General features: G+C 32.6%; 1 protein-coding gene across 6 annotated transcripts in view; it reads left to right on the forward strand.

Moving 5' to 3' along the window:
- The window catches only part of LOC118190988 (stress-activated protein kinase JNK-like), a 249,078-nt gene that overhangs the window by 65,113 nt on the left and 160,152 nt on the right, over positions 1-23,813 (forward strand). For all 6 annotated transcript variants that reach the window (XM_085807134.1, XM_085807128.1, XM_085807135.1 and 3 more), the window contains exon 2: positions 13,183-13,436. In XM_085807134.1, the coding sequence (XP_085663260.1) occupies positions 13,267-13,436 (170 nt within the window). In that variant the 5' untranslated portion in view covers positions 13,183-13,266. The remainder of the gene's footprint in view (positions 1-13,182; positions 13,437-23,813) is intronic.

Genomic DNA, 23,813 nt, shown 5'->3' on the forward strand with positions numbered 1-23,813 from the left:
AAGAAATCTTTAAACTCCAAAAAAGTAGCCAAATTAAAGTTCCTCTTCGTTGGGTGAAAGCCTGTGCGAAGAAAGACCGAAACGAAGACGCTGATTTCCTTGCTAACTCTGCAGTTGCTACTCCTGATTCCGAAGATATGGATTTAAAATTGCTTAAGTCGTACAGAAAAAAATAAGCGCACAAGAAAATAAATCAAATCTGGCAGAACAAATGGAATTCTGTTCCTCAAGACAGAAGAACACATGATCTAATCAACGTAATAAACGGGAAAAGATGCCTCAGTAACCCCCCGTTTAAATCAATTTATCTCTGGACATGGACCTTTATTAGCACGAGAGAAATATTTCTTCCTCAGATAACAGTATATGTGGAATATCAGAACACTATCTTGTCTCATGCAAATTAACATGATGCGCATTAACACCACAGCGTTATTCAACTACGAACGACAAAATCAGCAGTATTGTAAAATACCTTTCAAAACAAGGTCAAGATATTTGTGAGCAATAACGATTACGAAAATTTCTTTATCCCATCAACGAGCCCGCCTCTCGGAACGAAATGCTTTGAAAACGGCCGCGTTGTCAGACAACAAACCCCTCCAAAAAAAATCGCTTTCGTTTTCTGAAATCTCTCTAAGATGGCCCAGCCTAAGGCAGTATGTTTGCTTCCCCTCAGTGTGATGGATAAGCCATAAAATTGCCTCCCCGGTATTGAATGGCTTGCGTTTCGTTTCGTCTCCCTCCTCTTTCTTTGTACTAGTAGCCTGTAGACTTGTTTCTTTTAACATGTGACGGCCGAATTTTCCGAAATCTTTTTAGAATTTTAGCTTCCAAGCTTGTAAATTTTCAATTATTCGACATGTTTTATTGGGCAGTATTTTAAGAAAGATCATTATTTATTTTGTTACACAATTTTTTACTATTTACTAATCTATTTTATTTAGTTTTAGTAGGTCAATTTATTTTTGAAAATTAAATTTTAATCCATTCTTTTACCGACTGTTTTCATCACATTATAAGTCCATATAGATTTACGATGAGAGTACAATATTTATCAGGAATTTTTGGAAAATTTGGCATACGTATTTATATTTTAGCGTTGAATTTTTTCCACAAGTTGTTCGTTTACAGTCGAGCTCATCCTCGTAAACGCTTGATCTTTTCAGCATGGAAATGGCAAGCAATAATCTTCCTAATATTTTTCGTTATTTTATAGCAATTTCTAGAATTTTGGCGGTTTTCTACAAATATTTTGGGTACGTTTAGCTATTATACAGTTGCTACTAATGTGGAATTTAAAGCCAAAAATGTATTCCTTCGTTGATTTGAGAGATCGCATTTCGAATTTAAACGGAAGTTTAAATGAATTTGATACAATCTTAGCACAGACTAGAAGAATTATTTCTCTGTGTTGGTTGGATTTTTCTAACTTTTCTGCATTTGATAGATTAAATGCATAAAGCAGACACGCACAAATATAATTTAAATAAATTTATTTAAATAAATTTCTATTTTCATTTAAAATTTGTCATTATTAGCACCTCCCGCAGTTTTATACAATCATAGGATTTTCCGAATTCTATTAGGTCGTTAACATAATTTCAAGGCCGAATAGAAAAGTGATAATATGGAAAGACTATGTCTTAAGTACCAATAGCCAAGTATTTGTAATTAAATAAAAATAAATATTGAATACCAGCCGCTTTTTTATTTATTTTTAGTCATATAACAAAAGATAAACAAGAATACTATTACATCTAAGAATTATTTAGTAAATTATTTTGCTAATGCCATATGAATGATGAAACACGGTAAAAATGTTTTAATGATTGAATTCAAAGTTAAAAATCAAACAAACCCCAAAATTCCTTTTTCTCAAAACTTCGTAAAATGTTTTGATGAAATATGATTTGAATAAGTTTTCCAATTCTGTTTTGAGTGATATAAATGAGGATATAAATATTATTAATTTAGGACATAAATATTAGGATATAAATTATTATTAGTAATAATTTTTGTAATATAACTTAGCAGAATATCGTTTACCGTTAAAAATTATATCTAAAAGAATTAAATTTTGTAAAAGAATAAAAAATATAATTAACTGTTCCATTTTGTCCTCTATGCATCTATTTATATAAAAAAGGAATCTGGCTAGAGAATTTACGACTTGTATATGAACTAAAAATTGGTATCTTGACAAAACTTGTCAGAGCATAAAAAGCGTATATTCTGTGATATTAGTGTATTAATCATACTTCTGTATCCGTAAATGCAGCTTATAATTACCAGCATTAGTATCATAATGGATTTTATTAAAACGACGAAAACTGAATGCATTATCAAAGTACGGCTCTTTATCCCGTTAAGTATTGCTTGGGTCGTAACCAACACGAGTTTTATTTTTGAAATATTATTCCAAATAAAACAGGAAGCGTTAAACTATATGCATTTTAAACAGTTTTACTTTTTTATATGCATACAAATGTTAAGTAGCTTTAAATTGCACTTCATTTCTGAAACTTCTGCGGTATTACTTTTAGAACGGATGAAGGACTTTAAAGAACAAGTACATTTTAGTAATATGCAACGTTAATGATATAGTTCAAATGTTATTGAAAAACTGTACGATTTGTAACTGGCACTGGAAGAAGCAAAATTTATCTACAACTTTCCCTTTCTTCCCAAATTCGTCTGATTAGCAAGGATTGAATAGATAATTGTAAACGTCTTTGCTAAAAGTAATAATAATCGGGAAGAATCCTTTCTACCCCTGCCTCCTGGGAAAAGAAAACGACTTGGAAGGGAACCTGACCTCCGCAGGCTAACTGACACTAAGGTCTCCAAAGACTATTTCTAGTCAATAGAGTTTTTTCATTGTAGAAATACTCATTATCTAGAGCTATCTTTTTTTAAGCTACAGATATAGTGGGAAAAAATTCTCATTTTACATAATTTTCGGATAATTACATTTTACGTTAAATAATTTTAGATTTTGATTAACGCAATCGATGAATATGGCAGAATAATAGTTTGTTGTAAACATTGTAAATTTCAACGTTTTTTTAAGTAAAGATTTCAAGTAAACCAAACCTAAACATTATTAAATTAGTCTTATAATGTTTACTGTTTGGTTTTCAGTGTTCTGAATTTGCATTTTAAAAACATAATTTAAATAATCTTTCTTTACGCTAGTCGCTTTTAAAATGTTTACCTATGTAAACACTTACTAATGTTTAATGTAGCAACTTTGTATGTACTTAACGAAAGACTTAGAGGAATTTATAAAGAAAACTAGTTCACGTGGAAAAAATCACGAAATCTTCCTTGCCACGAAAACTCCACGAAAACTTCCACGAAAACTGCGATGGAATTATTGCATTGAGTAATCTTCAGTGTGATGTAATTAGTGTCCTAAATATAAAAGTATGTAAAAATCAAATTGGAAATTGCAGCAAATCAGTCCCTAGAAATATGCTATGCCTGTATTAATGTAGTAGCAATCAATTATTCATGAACATTATAGTATGTATGCCATATAACAATTTGTCAACCAACGTATTGACCAGAAACCAAAACCAGGTCAAAATACTTATGATCATCTCTTTTATCCACATAGCCATCGGTAAAATTTTCAAACTTATACTTGTTCTTATTGCAGTTATAAACAGAAATGTGAACACTCAGATACTGCTCTTGTTAAAGTTAGTACAGTCTGCGGCTGATTCTATATCTGCCGAGGTGTTTTCGAAAAAAAACTTGAAAGATAATAAATTATGTTACCTGCTGAGTCATCGAAATATTATATAATTGTTTATTGAAACTGAAAATTTTATAATTTTCTATAAAACTGCGATGGAATTATTGCATTGAGTAATCTTCAGTGTGATGTAATTAGTGTCCTAAATATAAAAGTATGTAAAAATCAAATTGGAAATTGCAGCAAATCAGTCCCTAGAAATATGCTATGCCTGTATTAATGTAGTAGCAATCAATTATTCATGAACATTATAGTATGTATGCCATATAACAATTTGTCAGCAATACAGGAAACAATTTCGATATGCGCGCCTTTTCTTTTAACATAGTTTTTCTCTCGTTACTTTTAAGATAAACATATAACTTGAAATAGTTTTTCTTCCTCCAGCTTTCACTTATTTACTTCTTAAAATATCTCCACTAAAATCAGATTGATATTATCAACGATTTTTCTTTATTATATAAATATAAAATTTATCCTTTATTATATAAATAATTGAAATGCTTAAATTTGACATTCTAATAAATATTTTATAGTAACTCTCTGAAAAATTTAACTTCTTTTAAAATGTATGAAAATGAATTAAATCGTGTATTTTTTCTAGTCTTAATGATAATAAAATTTTAGAATCATCAGTTATATATCCGTATTGATTATGAGAAATTATCTCATTCTTCTTTGAGCTGGAAATTGCTCAATGGAGCTTCTTCCAGCTAGAATTTGAACTCGGGGGTGTAAGTGATAGTAGATCGGACTATAAGATAACGGATGTTTCGTGTTTTTTTTTTTTTCTCGTAAAAACGCTATGTCTCTTCAATGGCACCCCAACGAAAACATGTCAGACGATAATTCGTTAACACATGAATTATTCCGACAGTGCCTCGTGCTTCTTCTCTCTCGCCCTTTAAATGAAACAAATAATAAAGGAATTATGTCATTCTCACTATCTTGTTATAAATGGAAGTCTTTCCAGCTAGAATTTGGAAGACCTCCTTATTAGAAGCACAATGAGGGCACCGCTGAATTTTCGCATTTCTTGCTTCGAAAAAAATCCAATGTCTCTGCATGGTATCTTTCTGTTTGTGCAGCATTCGAAATTATTCCGCTTTCGCAAATTTTTCAAATTTACTTTTTCTTGTATCATTTTTCCATTTGTCGTATATTGATAGATGAAACAATGCAGATTTCTGTCTATTTTTTTAAGTTTTCGTGTCGGCAGAAAAATATACTGTCGCATTTAAAATTGGTTTTAATGCTGAAAATGATTTGTTTGTTTGGTTCTATTTTTCCTTTTTCTTCCTTTAAAGATTTATTTTTCTTCCATATACTTATTTATTTATTACATTTTAATCTAATAGTCTCCCAAAAACTAAAGCGATAAAAAAGTTCTTTGATTCCAAGATAAAAGAAACTTTCATTATGCTTTGAATTTCTTCAGCAATCTTTCACCAGTAGGATTTATTTTCTTCTTTCACCTACTGATACTATGTGATTCTATATCTGTATATGTATGTGTGTAAGTATGTATAATGGTTTAATTGATATATATATGTCATCAATGATATATATATATATATATATATATATATATATATATAATCAATGATATATATATGCATTCATATTTTAGCATATGTATATATTTGAATGCATATATATATATATATATTTCATTTTATAATTTCATTACACAAAAATTTTATACCTTAGGGAGTATATCTTTTATAGTAGATTGTGGGAATGCTTGAATTTTGAGTGAAAAGGAAAGTCAAGATTTCTACTACTTTACCCCGTTCAGTGCTTTCTCTTTTACTAAGGAATTAACATCATAGGAGGGCTGTTTTTGCCCAAATGTTCGGCTTTTGTGGGAAAGGTTAGAGGAAACCGGAAAAGCAAGAAATAATTTTTCATTCATGAATTGACATCTTCAAGAAGCATTGACTCTCAGTGAGTAAAAGACAAACATCTGGAAAGATGTATTTAAGCATAAAATGGTTTTCGAATCCAAATAACATTAATTTAGAGAAATTTTTGTGGATGCAATATATAATATTGAGATAAAAGTATAAAAGTAAGTACAAGAGGGCGATGTAGAGTGATTTCACTGTTCGACTATTCGATACACTATTCGACTATGTTAGAGAAAGGCCTCAAACATAGTACTGTCGGCTCTGTGTTTAGATTTGCTAAATTTACTAAAGCACACGATATCTATCTACCAAGATAGAGATATTCTACTTCCGACGAGCTTTCTAAGAAACACTTACAAGCATTTAGTTTAAATATTGAGAAAAATCATAAAAATTCCATGCAGTTGATCTATTTCGTCGCTGAAAATAGAAGCCAAGAAGAATCGATAGTGTTCTCTGGCTTCAGGCACCTAGATTTTTCACTTTTAATTTGGAACTAGAAATATAATTACAAATGTCTCTACTAGGGGAGATCAAAATTCATTATTTTTTCCCACATGTAAAATCTGGTTAAATACGTTTTCTCGTTTATAAATTACAGAAGATTTTTCAATAATTCCTGATATTTTAAAGGAAACTTTTGATGTATTTGTTTCCTGTAACAGGTCTAAATAATCATTCATTACAGCCACACTAATTTTAACGATCTGAAAATTAAGAAATGAGTTGAACTCTTTCATAATTATGATAAAAAACTTAATTTGGGTTTAAAATTACCTCAGAAGTGAATTTTTTTTATTTCTTAATTTAGATGCATTACAATCCAACAGTTATTTCCCCTATTAAAATACGGACATATTAGTGGCCGGTAAATACTGGTAGTTCGACTTAGATTTACACCCTGACGAACAAATACGATGGCTGAATGGTATTTTCCCATGTTTTTCCTATGTATAACATGAATATGAGACTTTTCTCGCTAAAAAGTCCTCTACGAAGGCATCTCTTTCCTTAAAAGCAGATAGTCCTCGTGTGTTTTGCTGTATTCAAGTAATCCTAACCTTCAAACTACGGCACCTGTCACACTAAATCAAGATAAAAGGTTTCTAAACAAGATTTTTAATCGGTCTGCGGGCCCCAGTGGCCAAGCGCTAAAACCGCTGAGTACTGGTAATCCTACATAAGTTCAAATCCTGTTGAACACGCTTGTTCGGTGAAGGTTTTCTACGTTTAATGTGAAGGAAATCTAGTTTTCCTTAGAAAGTCCTCCCTGATAGTTTCCGTCCTCTTGCGCAGATGCCAATTCCATTAAATTTTCTGCATTAAACACAATTGTAATTCTTTCTTTTTAAAGAAATCTCAGGGGAAATAATTGTAAACATCAGATTCAGTGCGATTATGAATTATTATTTTAAAGTAGTTAACATTTTGAGTGGGAAAAGCATTTTTAATACGCTCATAAACAACCCATCCTCTAAACTGGCATCAAACTGTGTCGATTTCTACAACAATCTATATAAATACGTTTCCAAAAAATTCTGCTAAAATATTAAAAGTTGTATTTGTAGAGCATTTATTAGTTAGACTACCTACTCAACTTTTGGTTTTCATAACCTATAAGTTATTTTCTCCCGCCTTCTTAGCATACCTCCGTGGTGTAATGGTCAGCACGCACGGCGTGTATTCGAGAGGTTGGTGGTTCGAGTTCCGGCGAAGGCATTGCTCCTATTTCACATGTCCTGCTTCGAAATAACCTAATGTTTCTATAGTGGCACCCAAACCAAAAAAGGTGGTGGATGATGATTCTCCGCCGCAAGGATTTGGCGTTTCGGTCCCCTAATCCCCAGTCGCCCTTTAAAATGGGGAGTATATACGGTATTTTCTCCCTCCCTTTTAGCATGCCTTCGTAGTCTCAGTACGCTCGGCGCGCATTCGAGATGTCCGTGGTTCGCGTCCCGGGTAAGGCATTGCTCATTTTTCATGTCTCTTGCTGTTAAAAAAAAATGTAATGTCTCTACAAACCTTCCATTCATCAGAATAGTAATAAAGTTATGAAGCATAGGGGGTAGGGGGGAAAAGGAATTTTAAAGAAAAGATTATTTTTACAAAATGACTCAAAATTTCTTGAGACAGTATAAGTAGTTATATAACTCAAATAATTAAATATTTGACCTCTTAATTTTACCAGTATTTCTGTATAGAAATAAAACATAATTAAATATCTTTAATGAGTATCATAGATAGTGGAGCACATCGAGTGAGCTTCACAATATTTTCAAAAGCAGCCACTTTGACAAATGAACAGAACTGTCGGGAATCGCTTATGAATGTCACTTACACGTTTCATAATGCCAAGAATGTTATAAAAATAACGGTTATGCTATATCAACAACTTACCGATCTTTCCAAAGTGCTTAAAAATAGAGCTGTTCCAAAAATTGTATTCAGTTCATTCACGGTGTTTAATCAAAAGCTCGTCGTCGATTTTTGAACTACTTATCGATAAGCTATTGAATTCAAATTTTGTACACACACCGTTTACGGATGATAATAATTCGATTTAGAGTTTTTAAAATTTAATGTCGAAGAAATTTTTTGCGCATATTTCCATTTAAGAATAAACTAAAAATCTCAAAATTTTTAAGTTTGCATCATTTTACAGAGCGTAAAATAGCTTTTGAAATAAAATTTGCATGAAATTCGTAACCTAATTTCTGATTTTGGGGCGAATTTTGTTTTAAATTTATATATCTTTTCGATTATTTGAGGTAAAAGGATACTTGGAAGTAAAAGACTGAACCAATAGTAATAATAATAATAATAATAATAATTTATCGCATAGATTAATGGTAATAAGAGATTACTTAATAGCTTCTTTGCTAAATTCCTGTACAGTTTTATAAGAAGAATCATAGGTCCTTAAATTACGAAATCAAATAATTGAATCGCATTGTCAGATGCATAATATTTATAAATTTATCAAGACAGCCTCACGTTTTTGTTATTCGTGATATAAATTTGTAGATAAATTTCTTAAAGAGAATTATTTAATCTCGTATTCCCATTAAATTACACGATACATTATTTTTAAAACAAAGGGCGTTAGCCGACAAGGTCTATTAACTTCCTTTTTTCATTTTCCGTTGAAAACTATGTCAGTTCACTTTTCAAACTGTTGCTACCACATATTACAGCCCTGTATTATATTTAAAGAAATTAAATAATGGTTTTGGTTTATTAGATTACGGCAAAGCACTCGAGGCTATCTGCCTTAAAATTAAATAATGAATAATCTGCATAAATATATGTATGTTTCTCGCATTGTGATAAAACAACGGTACCTAGACCCATCCAATTTTGAATAACGTACATTTCCACCCGAATATGGGCATCTCGAAGCCGAGATTTGGAATTTGTTTTATTATATGTTTCATATTTCGTAAAACTTCAATGAATTTTTAATTAAGAAACTCAACGATTTTAGAGCGAGCAAAGGCAACACTGTATGAAAATAAAAATATAAAAAATTATCTTCAACGGGCGAGACTGTGTATCGGAAATTCTAAAGATATGCTCATTTAAAATTTATTTTGCGGTATTGCTGTTTAACTGAAGTTTTATGGTTTAAGTGCGAAGAACATGATATTTAAAAATAAAGGTAACCCACAAACCGTTAAAAAAACGCCCTTTGTGCTTAATGTAAAATCTGAAAGATTTGCATTTTCAGATTTTTATGTTTGCATTTATTACTTTTATTTTTCTCGTTTTAATTCATTAATGCTCTTATAGGTAAACGTTCATTTTGTAAAAAATTCTATTTTTTATTCAATAACTGCTCTAAAACGGAAATTCTTAAATCCCTTTATATATGCATCCACTTTGTAACTGGTAATAAATTTGTTTCTTTAGAGTCAGTGTAAGGCCTTTATCCCAAAACATCAAGAAGATTTCTCCCCACGCTAATGACAGCCATTACCCATTGTCGTCAGAATTGCATGGACCCTTGTCGCCTTAGGCATTGGGGGTTGGAAGGCATACAAAAATACGGGCTAGTCCTTTTTAGCGCGTTTTTTCGATAATACAAAAACACGGGACTGTCCGTTTTCGAGGGTACATTTAAACTAACAATAATCCGTAACGAACCGTTAAGAGACCTGCATAAAAGAACGAGAAAATCCGGGCCAAACCGTTAATGGGTTATATTAGTAAACAAATTCTTCTAAATAGTAAATGAATGAAAATACTTTTGAAAACTTTGCCCAAAGCTTCTGTACAATGCTTTAATGGATTCGTAGCTTCACAGGATACAGATCCATTGAATATGGGTCAACATTACCATATGTTAATCAGTAGGACAAAACCTGTATCAACATATGGTAGTGTCCTGGTGTCTCGTATGCTTGTTCCTGTCCTGTCCTGTCCTGCCATCGGACGGCAAAGCTTAAATAAGATAAGCATTTAGTGCAGTTTATGATGCATGTAGATTAATTTTATTTATTGATAATTCGACTTATTACTTTATATAAAAATTTGTTTCTGATGCATGTAAATTAATTTTACTTATTGATAATTCTAATTATTTTTTATAAAACTTGGCTCTTTATAATCAAAGGGATGTGTCAACCGCCATGTATTAGGCACACTGTTGCAGAATAATCATCTTTATGTCACGTTTTTATTTTTCCCCTCAAAGATTAGTTATTCATTACTTTTCAATAATCTTTATAAAGAATTAAGGCATTCTTCCTTTCTATAATGTCCTAATAGTTTCTACATATTCACTGCCTATCATGATGCATTTTTTAAATGACTGCTCATAATTCAAATAAAAAATTGTGTTACTATTTGTGTTTACAGTTGTAACTAGTGTGTGATTTTTTCCATATGTGAAGACTGAGATATAATTACATTATGGCATACGCGCGAAAGGTTTTGAAGGATGAACTATCTTTACTCTTGATTTTTTAATTTTGATTTTAAATTTACAGTTTTCCTTACAAAGTAAAGCGGCTCGTATACACGTTACACATGGAGAAAAAACACGAAAACGCTCATGTAAACGGGATTCGAACCTCGAACCTGATTATTCTGCAACAGTGTGCCTAATACATACAGCGTTTAGCTACTTTACCGCTCAGACGCTGGTGGGCCTGATTTTTAAATTAAGGTAATGAAATCAATCAGAATGAAAGATATTAAAACTAATAAATTGTGCGCAAAAAGGCATTATATTCGAAGAGGCGTTATGCATGTAATACAAATACAGTCCTCAAATGATATGTTGCTGCTTTACAAGAAACTGTTTACAGCAAAATTCTTATTGGGTGTAACTGAAGCTTGATCTATTTTAATGAAATTTTTAATTAATTAATTAAGTAATAAGAAAAATTTTACGTCACTTTATCAGTAAAACACGCATTTGTTTAAAATATTTTTGCCAAAGTTTCGAATATTATAACATATCAGCTTCAAAAAGCACAAAGTTTTTTTTTAACTAGAGTCGAATAGGTACTGACAAAATATTTCCTTTGAAATTATTACTCATTATAAACAACTATAAGATAAAACCAACTCCTACATTTTTGCATTCTCATCATCTTATTCAAAATATGAATACTATGAAATACTCTAGGAGAAAAAAGATATTATAGTTGTCTATATTCATTACGTAATTATGTTTGGGTAAATTATAAAATTATTAATTTCAAATAATGGATAAGCGCAGTCTTAATTAGTCTTTTATTTCTGTACTTTTAACTTTCAATTTAATATTATACATAGCACGTACTGAAATCTTCAGCAGGTTAATATCATTCGGATGAATTTACGAATCTTAATTCTTTGATAATTGTTTTAAAATTTTCAATTTGATAACTGAAACTTTCGCAGAGCCTAACTCTGCGCAGAATCATTTAAAGCATTAAAATCTCATTACTTTCCTCGGTTTTTATTAAGGTGTTTATCGCATTTTCAGCTTGTATGATGTTGGTGCTGATTTCCTGCCCTTTTACTTATTCTCATGCCGTTAAGAGAGTCATCATCTTTATCATTTCGTCACGTTTGCGTCATTATCAACCCAATTTATAATATGACGGTAGAATACACTCATCGCAGAATTTCGAATTTGGATGGAAATCCAAAAGTACTAGGCATTTTAAATCTTTACAATCGTTATTTCGTATTCTTTATAACTGAGATTGAGCATACGGGAGTTATGATCACGGTTAATGATCACGATTAATGTTATCATTTGGATATTTATTATGATCATGGTTAATGTTATCATTTGGATATTGTTATTGAATTACCAAATTTCCGCCAGATTATATACGAAAGTGTGGAAAATATATCGCTTATTGTGATCATCATCTTAATTAATATTACCAAAATATTATGGAATGAGTTTTATAAGCTGAAATTAATTAGTCAAATTATATCAGATTAAATTTAGAAAATTACTGAGAAATGTCGCCAAGTAAGGCATTAAGTCACCAAATTACTTGATTGTAGTTTTAGTCAACCATTTAAAATTAGGCAAAAATGCAAACTTTGGTTTAGTTTGGCGAAAATTTTGAGTACCTCTCTCAATTACAGGGTTATCGGAAACAGGAAATCATCTTCTTTAGGAGCAAAAGAATTTCTGAAGATTTTCTTTTCTGAAAAAATCTACGCCAAACTAAGGTTGCTTTCTTTGCCTAATTTTAAACTTTATATTGGCCAATGAATATGGGTATATCTATAATGGGTAAAAGATAACAGGATGATTAAAATTAATATGAGTTATAAAATATGCATAAGATATTGAGAATAAATAATATTAAATGAATATGAGAACAATTTAAAAATTCAAATACATGGTAATTTTTTAAATGAATGTAGGTTAAGGAAATAATAAAATAGGAATTTGATTATTAAATATAAAATAAATGTGGGATTAATGTAAAAATACAATCAGTATAGTCATATTGGTCTTAAAAACAACGCTTTTTATGATAAAAAAAATAAATTGTTAACTAGAGTTGACTAATTATTTTTCTTTAAAAAAAAACATACGAAAACTTGCCAAACTCGATACTGAAAAGAGAAACGTCCTACTTTTAATCAGTATGTGCTTTGAGAAAATAAATACCGTTCTTACCTTTTGATTATTATGCTTGTATGCATATAAGATAAACTCTTGATATATTGAGAGCCAGTCATTTATGTACTTTCGAGCGTTTTCTGTCAAATAACTGAAATAGGAGTAAACAAGAGTGCTCCTCTTTCCGTGAGATTGGCTGTCAAAGTAAATTCTCACCGGCCTGGGGAAATTCAATTTCGTAATGAAGATACGTATTCTTTTTTTTTTCTTCCAGACACTTTCGTAAATATCTGCTTTTATTGAACAGCGAAAGTTTTGGACAAGTTCTTGGTATCCAGATTTGCTCAATTAGTTCGTCTATTCAGAAACAATGCTTGTCTGTTTTTATTTATAAGAGCTGACTTCTTAACAGAGCATTTCTTTTCCAGATTAAAACAATGCAAACTCCTCAACCCTTCAGCAACTGTTGTTAGAACATAGGTGGCAACAGTACAGCAGAAGTCGTGGCACTGATGCCAGTACAGCCCGGTGTCTCGAGCCCGAATTCTCCTCAGATCTCCTCCGCTATGAGCAAGCTGCCTGCCCTCTTTTACACGGTTGAGGTTGGAGACACCAAGTTCACCATCCTCAAGAGATACCAAAATCTCAAGCCCATTGGTTCCGGGGCGCAAGGTATCGTGTGGTAAGTAATGCTGCATGTTTTATTGTTGTTTACGTTCGTGAAGTTAATGTTTACTTCAAACGTTATGTCCAAGTATCTTGGTCGCTTTCTCATGTCCAGAACCTCAAATTTAGAACAGAAAAACACAGCACTATTAATGTTTGATTCTGTAACTTTCAGAAGAAACTTAACTTGTAAGGGACTACATTCGGTTAATTTAGGAATGATCTTAACATTATAAGCGATTACCAACGATTTTAACCATTTAACTTCTAACTTCTAAACTGTGCATTTTTGAGGGGAAAATTCTGACATATTATTTTTTCATGTATATACAGGTTGGCCATAAAATAACTTTGCCGATATATGAACCCCGTGGAGCCTATCTGTTGAGCCATCCGTAATGAAATTTCAGAAATTGTTTTCTGAAGGTATGCGTTCGATATTGTAATGCTTAAAACAATAGAGCTCTCACGGTTACGGTTACAGTGAAATACTTTCAAAAATTTCGAATCGCAACGCCGACATTTTTTGCTTCGCAAATTGATCAGCGCATTGAAAAACCATAAACAGCATTAGAATGATACACGCATGACGAAAATTGCCAACGTAAAACATTTGCAAAGAAGAGCATTATGAAGGACTACACAATTACAACACAAAAGAGGGCAGGAGAAAAACCTTTTATTGGAATTACGAGTTTTAAATATGCCCACCCTCGCAGACGATAACGCATTGCATGTGGGAGATTGTTGACAATAATAACAAACGTAACTTCGCAGAAGGAAGCTGTGTAACTTCACGCTAACATATCTCGTGGATTTGAAGTGTAAACCTTAGATTTCAGATCATTCTAGAACCCAAAACCCATCGGAGTGAGGCCAGGGGAAAGCGATGGCCACGAAACTGCAAAGTTAGCGGAGAAGACTGTATCTCCAAAGTGCTGTTGTAGCACTTGCCGAACACAGGTGAACGCATGTAAATGTTATTTGGCAGAAACTTTGCTCGAACCTGAGTGATCCAATTGCTATACGCAATTCATCATCGTCAGTGACTTCGTTGGTCTGAAACTATATCCGTCTTTTTCATTCTTTTCATTAAATACCGTAATTGATATTACAGACTGTTGATATTAGGTTTTTTTCTTATCATGACTTAAAATAAAATTCAATGTGGCTACATTTCTGTTGGTAAGATTGAAGTGACTGCTGTGTTTAAAGTTTCGGAAAGCCTCAAAATATCATGGTAATCAGAAAATGTATAGTATAGATTTGCCAGAAAGGATGCACACTCGTGTAATGTTTTTATAGTGCATCTTCCTCCACCATCAGTGTCCATAAATGGCTGTTAGAACAACACGAATAACGAAGTCTGCCTATTGCTGAAAGCGTTTCATTACAAGTGGAGGCTGCTGTAGGGAATTTGTAAAATTAAACATGAACATATAATCTCGCTGTATGTAGACAAACATTAAAACACAAACAATCGGAAACATCAGCTTTCTTTGCTTAGTTTCTTTTTATACTATTACGCAAGTAAGGTAGGTTTATATCACTGGAATATTTAAACATGTGGAGTAAATACACACAATAAATTCATTATAATAGGGTGATAAGAACGATTTGTTTTTAACATATTTTAAATATATTTTAAATATATTACATTAATTAATTCAATATTTAACATAACTGTAAGTTTCTTTTACTGATGATACAGTTATTGTCCTAAAGAAAATGTTAGCATACGATTAAAAATTCCATTATCTAATATTTTCATGTGGATATAAAAAATTATTATTAAAGTGAATAATCTTTAATGCGCCTCTAAAATTTAATTTATAGAGAATGTTTTTAAAACGACAAATAAGTTTGATGGAAAACAGAAGAGCAAATTAAATGCAGTTTTCAAAACCGCATTTAAAAAATCTTCAGAATGCACTGGAGAAATTTCTCATTTTAGATATAATTCCTCATCGAAACAAAATTAAATCTACAAGAAGTAGTTGTGTATGTGCAGAGAGAAATAGACAATAAAACAAAATATAAATATACAAAAAGCGGCAAAATACTTAACATGTAAAAAGCATTAATCAAACAAACTGAAGCATAAACATGGAAATCAGTACTGAATTGAAAATGAATTAACACAAAATCAAAACAATTGTTGTTCCTTGTTCAAGGAAAAGCGAACAGAATTACAAACAGTCATTTTTTTTAATTATGTATAAATGAATGGCAAAAAAAGGAAGAGTAAACAATAAATTAAACTGAAAATTGATTTTTTTAAAATTAAAAATTAAAATAAATATTTTAAAAGTCTTCATTAAGATATAAACTGCCCCATGCAACTTTAAAGAAAATATGTGTTTTACATTCCATGTATTTATTCATCTTACGTGTGTATTTATAAACTGTAATTAAATGAAAAATTTAAAGTATTTACAGCCGCTTCAAAGCAGGTTACATCTTAATGAATGCTTTTATAAAACTTCTTGTTAGTTGTAAATATTTAGTTTTCAATTTATTTGCTTGTATATTTTTTTCATTTTAGATTTGTTCAAGATAGAAATAAGAAACGCGGCTCTTTTGATAATTCTCGTCGCGGCTGCTCGTTAAAGACAAAAGTTTTAGTTATTAGAACTTTAGTTACTTAATTTACTTTTGTTTTAAGGTCGATTTATAAGTTAATGTGTCGTTTTGTGTGATTTGTGCTTTCTTCATATAGCACGATAACTTGCTCCTTTTTGCAGATTAATATCTTATTTTATTCGATTCTATTTTATTCACAACAATTTATTTTCGCAACAATTTGCATTACGTTAATTTCTCTTAATTAAACATTTTTCAATTCTTTATAGCTCTTTTCTTGTATGTATAATAATATATAATAAGTATATCTATATATAATAGTATATAGGTATAATTTTAATAATATATAGTATATAGGTATAATTTTAATAAGTATATCTATATATAATAGTATATACTTATTATACATATATATATTATATATATTATATTATATATATATATACAGGGTGGTTCAAAACTATATGTCAAAAATATAAAGATAGGTAGAGAAGACCTGAATAAGCAGATTTTGTATAGGAATGTGTGTGCGGTAATGCCTCATTAAAGCGCTAGCACGTAAAGCAATGTGAATCATAGGAAACTGAAAACACAAGTAAAGACCAAAGAAAAAAAACTAACAGTTTACAATAGGTGCCCAAAAGAGCGGCCACCAACAGCGATACGAGATTCACAGCGGCAGCGCATGGATCGGCTTACATCAGAAAAGATACTAATTCAGAAGTCAAACAACAAAAATCAGCGTTATATTTACAAAATTTTCACAGGACTAGTTTCGATGGTTTTACCGAACCACCATCTTCAGCTGCAAAACCGCAAATGAACCAGATAGGAAATAACGATTAGATAAGAAAAGAAAGCCTGGACAAGAATAAGCAAGTGGCGCCATCTGTTGGTGAAACCAGAACTAAAACATAATTTCTCTAAAAGCCGAAGGCAAATTTGGATTGGAATTAGGATCGTTAACTAGAACAGAAAGATTTTTATGAATGTGAAATGCCTCTAGAAAATCCAGTTCTCCAATGGAAGATGTTTTTTGAATAATTTTGGCAGCAGAAAAATTGAAAGTGTGATTTTCGGACCAACAATGTTGAGCAACAGAAGACTTCTGTGTTTCCTTTTTTCTAACATATGCCTCATGTTCTTTGACGCGAAATTTTAAGGCTCTCTTAGTTTGGCCAATGTAAATTAAACCGCACTGGCAAGGAATCCTATAAATACCCCAGGAATTCATATCCGGAATGGGGTCCTTGAGTATAGAAGTTGGCATTTTATTGATGGGAGAATAAACGACCCGAAAGTTAAATTTCTGCAAAATATGTGCAACTTTATAGCTAATTGATGGAAAGAAGGGAATGACAACAGAATTTTTATAATCTCCTAAAATAAGAGTGTGGCTTTTAGTGTGTTGAGATGAAAATTTTTTAACTGCTTGATTAATAATGTTGGGTGAAAAGCCCCTGTCAATAGCTATTGCTTTTAAATAATTTAGTTCTTCATCAAGGGCTAGTTTGGAGGAGCAAACTTGAAGAGCACGGAAAACATAGGAATAAAATGAAGCTAACTTTTGTTTAATCAAATGACATGATTTAAAGTTTGGTGGAAGGCAAACCGATGAAGGTTTAAGGTAAACTGTAGTACTGAAGTTGGATGTGTTACGTGTGACCAGAATGTCGAGAAACGGAAGAGAATTGCAAGTCTCAAGTTCAAAAGTGAACTGAATAGTAGGATCAATAGAATTCATTATTGAAAGAACTTTATTTAAATCATCTTTATTACTTTCAAACAGGGTAAAAGTATCGTCTACGTAGCGGAACCATGCCGGGAAGTTTAAAGTTTCAAACAATTTTGATTCATAATAATGCATGTAGATATCAGCCAGGATGGGACTGAGGGGGCTTCCCATGGCTAATCCCTCAGTTTGCTTGTAATATTTATTTTGGAAAACAAAATGTGTTTGTTTCAAACAGAGTTGAGTGAGAGAAATTAGCTCATCAATTTCGATGCAAGAGAAATGAAATTCGCGAAGTCTGGTTTCTAGACATCTTAATGCACCCTCCACTGGGACATTGATCAATAATGATTTTACATCAAAAGAAACCATGAGTAAATTACTAGGAGAAATGTTTTTAACCTTTTTTACAAACTCTATTGAATTTTTTATGGTGTAAATGTTATTGTCTAATAGAGTGGAAAATCTAGAAACTAAATATTTAGCTAATGGATACGAGGCAGTACCTAAATTTGATACAATAGGGCGGAAAGGAATACCACTTTTATGAATTTTGGGAAGAGCATATAATCTGGCACAATTCGCAACAGATGGGATAAGCGAATGTTTTAAGTTGCTTGAAATGATTTGCGAAGATTTGATCGCAGTTTTTATTTTGGATAAGTCCGAAGGTGAAGGATCTTTAGGGATCAGATTATATGGTCCTTCGTTTAAGAGTTTAGTGACACCATCGATGTAAGTGTTCTTATCCATGACGACTATCTGGCCACCTTTGTCGGCCTTTGAAATGATAATATCCGGGTTAGAATGAATTTCACGCATTGTAGCTCTTTCTCTCGCAGTTAGATTTGGTTTCAAAGGTTTATTATTGAATTTCACATTATGAGCGATAAGATGCCTAATCATTTCTTTCTGTGAATCTGAAACTTTACTGAACTTGAAAGCTTTTTCGATAGGAGCCAAAATCTTTGGAATCGAGGGTTTACAGGTTTGTGAGAAGTTAAAGTTATATTTTAGAATTCTCTCTTGTTCTTCTGAAAGACTAACATTAGAAATATTAACTATTGGCTTGATGTTTACAATGGGAAGATTTTTTGAACTACTTGAACTGGAAGACTGTAAAAGAAGTTTTTCGAATTTAACTGCAAGGGTGTTTTTATGACGGTTAACTGCATTCTCCGTTCTAGACCAAGACTTTTGTTCAAGGGCAGTGAATTTTGGATATGATTTAGCGAGTTCCAGATGAAGCTTATAGAGTTCATGTTCAATTTTGGACAATTGTTGACGTGTATCCCTTATCACGGACCGAAGTAAGGCAAGCTTGCAATTTAACAGAATTCTTGAAACGCGACTCGAAGGTTTTTGATTAGATTTGATTTGAATAAAATTGGGGATCAATTTTTTACATTTACATTTAAGTAAAAAGTCAAGATTATTCAGGAATTTTTGCCGTTTCAGGCGTAATTTAGTGAAACGATTAACGGATGAAGGCATGATAAACAATGCAGAAAATCAAATTAAATTAACTGAGCAATAATAAAGTACACACAAAACAGCAGAAAAATCCCTCACTGAAATGAATAGAAAACAAAACGTTTGTAAGCAAAATGCATGAAATCAGACAAGCAAAGCACAATATCCAAATGTACAAAACAAATGTTCTGGTTTCGCCAACAGATGGCGCCACTTGCTTATTCTTGTCCAGGCTTTCTTATCTTATCTAATCATTATTTCCTATCTTGTTCATTTGCGGTTTTGCAGCTGAAGATGATGGTTCGGTAAAACCATCGAAACTAGTCCTGTGAAAATTTTGTAAATATAACGCTGATTTTTGTTGTTTGACTTCTGAATTAGTATTTATTCGGCGTGTTATTGTGTCTTAATTATCAGAAAAGATGTCGCGCTTGTCGAGCACATGTCCAGCAGCAACAGAAAAGCAGGCAACAAGAACTTCCACAGTTATAGCAGGACTCTACTCTCGTACACGAGGCTTTTAATGTGACCCAAAAAGAAGAAATCCAAGCAGGTAATCCGAAAGAATGCGGAGGCCAGGGAACTATTCTGCCCCGGCCTATTCAATGCTGGCTGTAGACAGCGTTCGAGTGATCTCTGACGTTCCTGGACGCATAAAATGATCCACTCGTGCTTAACTCTCGATGAAGATGCTCGAATGTTCTACGATCCGGCTGATTCCTATCCGAAAATTTCTCCCTGTACATCCTTTAAGCCGCTAATCCCTTTTTTTTTGTGTGCAGCCCCATATATGAAATGCATGTCGGCAGCATTGGTGTAAAGATGCATTTCTCTCGATATCCGTGCGGGAGATGAAGAATCCAGCTAGCCTCTGGATACTACTTTCCAGCTAGCCTCTGAATACTTTTATACGCCTGACTCATTAGCGCTCTTTGCTGGCTCAACACACCATTACCGCTTACACATTCCTACACGAAATATGCTTATTTAGGACCCCTCTACCTGCTTTTACATCTTTGACATATAGTTTTGAACCGCCCTGTATATATATATTAGCATGTTTGAAGTAATCTAAGATTTAAATTCAGGCATTTTACAACTTGGAATACAGATTTTGTTCAGAAATGCAAAAAAGACAAAGCGCTATCCTAATGAATTGTTGGTAATTGTATAGGGATTCCCCTTGAAAAATCGGGATCTATTTGGGGAATCAACAACGAATATAATGTAAACTATTATACATCAAAGTGGGACGTCTGTTAAGCCTACATACACTCGTGCGCAATATTAAGAGAATTTTTACATTATGTCGAAGTTCTGAGAAACTGTTGGACAGATTTTAATGCAATTTGTTATGAATTTTCATTTATAATATATGTTCGCGCCTTATGTAAATTTTGATTTTGTTCCCTGCAAGAGGGCGCCTGCGAGCGCCGAACTACTTGTATATCTATTGTACGAACTTGTTCTTCACACAGTCTAATAAACGCAGTAACGAACGTTTGAGTCTACTTTCCATCCGCTAACATGGTCCGTCGTGAGCCAGCGCATTTCTTTGGATGATGTGTCAAGACAATTTTTAACGTTCTGGTATAGAAGGACATTTCGTGCAGGAAAACGGATTTATATTTTGTCTGGATTGTGAAAACAGCGGCAGGAATATGGAGTCAATTTTAAAGCAAAAGCGTATCATTAAGGGTAAGTTGACTCGTTTAATTTCACAAATAAATAGTTTACAAAATCAAGAAAATTCTTTTTCTGCCATTGAAGTGTACGAAAATGATGTTAGTGCATTAAGTGTTGAAGTGAACTGTTTAAACGATAACATTCTTGGTACTTGTTCTGACGCAGAGTTTAGTAAATATGAAATAGAAATGAATGAATTATTTCCCAAATTAGATGCATTAAAAATTACTTTAAAGGAAGAATCAAGAAAACTTAGAAATTCAGGCAAAGATATAATAAATGCTAATGCAAACGGCTTGAAACTTCCTCGCGTGGAATTGCCAGTGTTTACTTCTAATTATGTTGATTGGATATCATTCAGGGATTTATTTCTTGCCTTTGTTGGAAATAATAGTACATTAAGTGACAGTCAAAAATTGCAATATCTTAAGCTTTCTGTGAAAGGTGAAGCTGCTGTTTTACTACAGTCAGTTCAAATTTCAAACGCGAATTATGAAAAGGCATGGGAAGCGCTTACTGAACGTTATGAAAACGAAATGGAAATAATAAACGCAGCATTAAATAAATTAACTTCACAGCCTGTTCTAAAACATGAATCAGCTTCAGGTTTGCGGAGATTAATTGATACAACACAACAGTGTATTGATACATTAAAAATCCTTAAACAGCCGGTAGAGCATTGGGATACTATGATTATTTTTCTGTTAAAAGGGAAACTTGATCATGAAACACTAAAAGAGTGGACGATAGAGCATTCGAACAAGAAAATTTCTGCTTTCGCTGAATTCAAGCGTTTTGTTTTAAACAGAGCGAATGCTATTGCCTCTTTGGCGAGGTGCCAGAGGGAGAAGTCAATTTTGCCTTCTGAAATTAAAACTCGCGGTTCAGGTAGCAGATACGCTTTTTCGTCCCAACTTGTAGCTAATGTGTGCATTCGTTGTAAGAGTAATTCTCATTCTCAGTTATTTAAATGTGATAGTTTTTTAGAACTCCCTATCAAAGAAAAATGGGATATTATTAAAAGGAATAAATTATGTGCTAATTGTTTGAAAGATAGTAAAACGCATCCCATTTTTAAATGTCGTGCAGGAATGTGTAAATATTGTTCAAAGCCACATAATACAGTGTTATGTTCGAAAAATTCAAATGATGAAAAATATCATATACCCATGGAACACGGAACTTCTGCTATTAGTAGCAATAACGCCACGGTGCCTGTTGCGCAAGCAGTTTTATTGCCTACTGCGATTGTTTATGTTAAAGATATTAATGGCGATTTTCAAAAATGCAGGATGCTAATTGATTCAGGTAGCCAGGGCTCATTTATTCGAGAGCACTGTGTAAATTTACTACAGTTAAAGCGCACTAGTGCAAACATAAGTGTAAATGGCCTGAGCTCGCAAAAAATTGGAAAGGTTTCAGGTTCAGTTCAATTACAAGTAACATCTCCATTTTATAAAAACGCAAGAATTTCAGTTAATGCATTAATTATACCCAAGATCACGTGTGACCTTCCTCAATATCAAGTTGATAGGTCTGTTTTGACATCTTTCAAACATTTGTGGTTGGCAGATACAAATTGTTTCCAGCCTGGCCCAATAGATATTCTTTTGGGCGCAGATGTATTTGGCGAGATAATGCTTCATGGACGTTTAACTGTTCCGGGTCATTCGTTAACAGCCTTGGAATCAATATTCGGCTGGGTCATTATCGGAAAGACTAAAAGTGTATCACAGACAATTGTATCTAATCATGCTAGTTGTACCAATGTTCAGCTTCAGCTTGAAAAATTTTGGAAATTGGAAGAAATTTCGGAGATAAAGCATTACACAGAAGAGGAAATTGAATGTGAAAATCATTTCAAGCGGAATTTTTCTCGTGATTCAACAGGTAGATTTGTTGTTAAGTTTCCATTTCGTAGATCGGGAAATGAACTTGGGTCATCAAGGGATGTTGCTGTACATCGTTTACAAAGCATTGAACGTCAATTTATTAAGAATAAATCTCTTTCCAGTCAATATCACAAATTTATGGAGGACTATCAACAACTTGGTCATATGGAATTGATTCCAGAAAATGAAATTGATGTTCCAGCTAATTCTAGTTTTTACCTTCCGCACCATTCAGTTCCAGATAAAAATGGTGATAAATTTCGAGTCGTATTTGATGGTTCTGCAAAATCTTCTAGCGGGATTTCTCTTAATGAGAAATTGATGGTTGGTCCACAGTTGCAGACTGATCTGACAACATTAATTATTCGTTTCAGAATTCACAGAATAGCTATAACTGCAGATATAGAGAAAATGTACAGACAAATTATACTAAAAGATGCAGACTTTCAGAGAATAGTCTGGCGCGATTCACTTTATAAACCAGTTCAGGATTTTCGATTAACTAGGATTGCTTACGGTACTGCATCAGCTTCGTACCTTGCGGTAAGATGTTTACAACAGTTAGCCATAGATGAAGCAACTAATTTTCCTTTGGCTTCCAAGACATGTCTTAGGGACTTCTACGTTGATGATTTGATGTCCGGAGCCAATTCAGTTACTGAAGCTATAGAATTACAAATGCAATTGAATCAGATGTTGTCACGTGCAGGATTTATTCTAAGAAAATGGGCTTCTAACAGCAAAGAAGTCTTGAATTCAATTAATCCAGATTTGTGCTTATCAAATGTTTCTTTGAACATAGACAATGATGATACTGTAAAAACGTTAGGTATCCTGTGGCATCCAGCTTCAGATATGTTTTTATTCAAAGTCAATTCATCATATCCTGAAGTCTTAACCAAACGAACATTACTTTCAATAATCGCAAAGACCTTTGACCCTCTTGGATGGTTGGCACCGATCACGGTTCGGTATAAATTGATTATGCAAAGATTGTGGAAACATCAGTTTCAGTGGGATGAAAAGG

This window comes from Stegodyphus dumicola, chromosome 1 (genome assembly GCF_044657685.1).
Source record: "Stegodyphus dumicola isolate Sdum_Otavi_A_Nest chromosome 1, ASM4465768v1".
Taxonomy (NCBI): Eukaryota; Metazoa; Arthropoda; class Arachnida; order Araneae; family Eresidae; genus Stegodyphus; species Stegodyphus dumicola.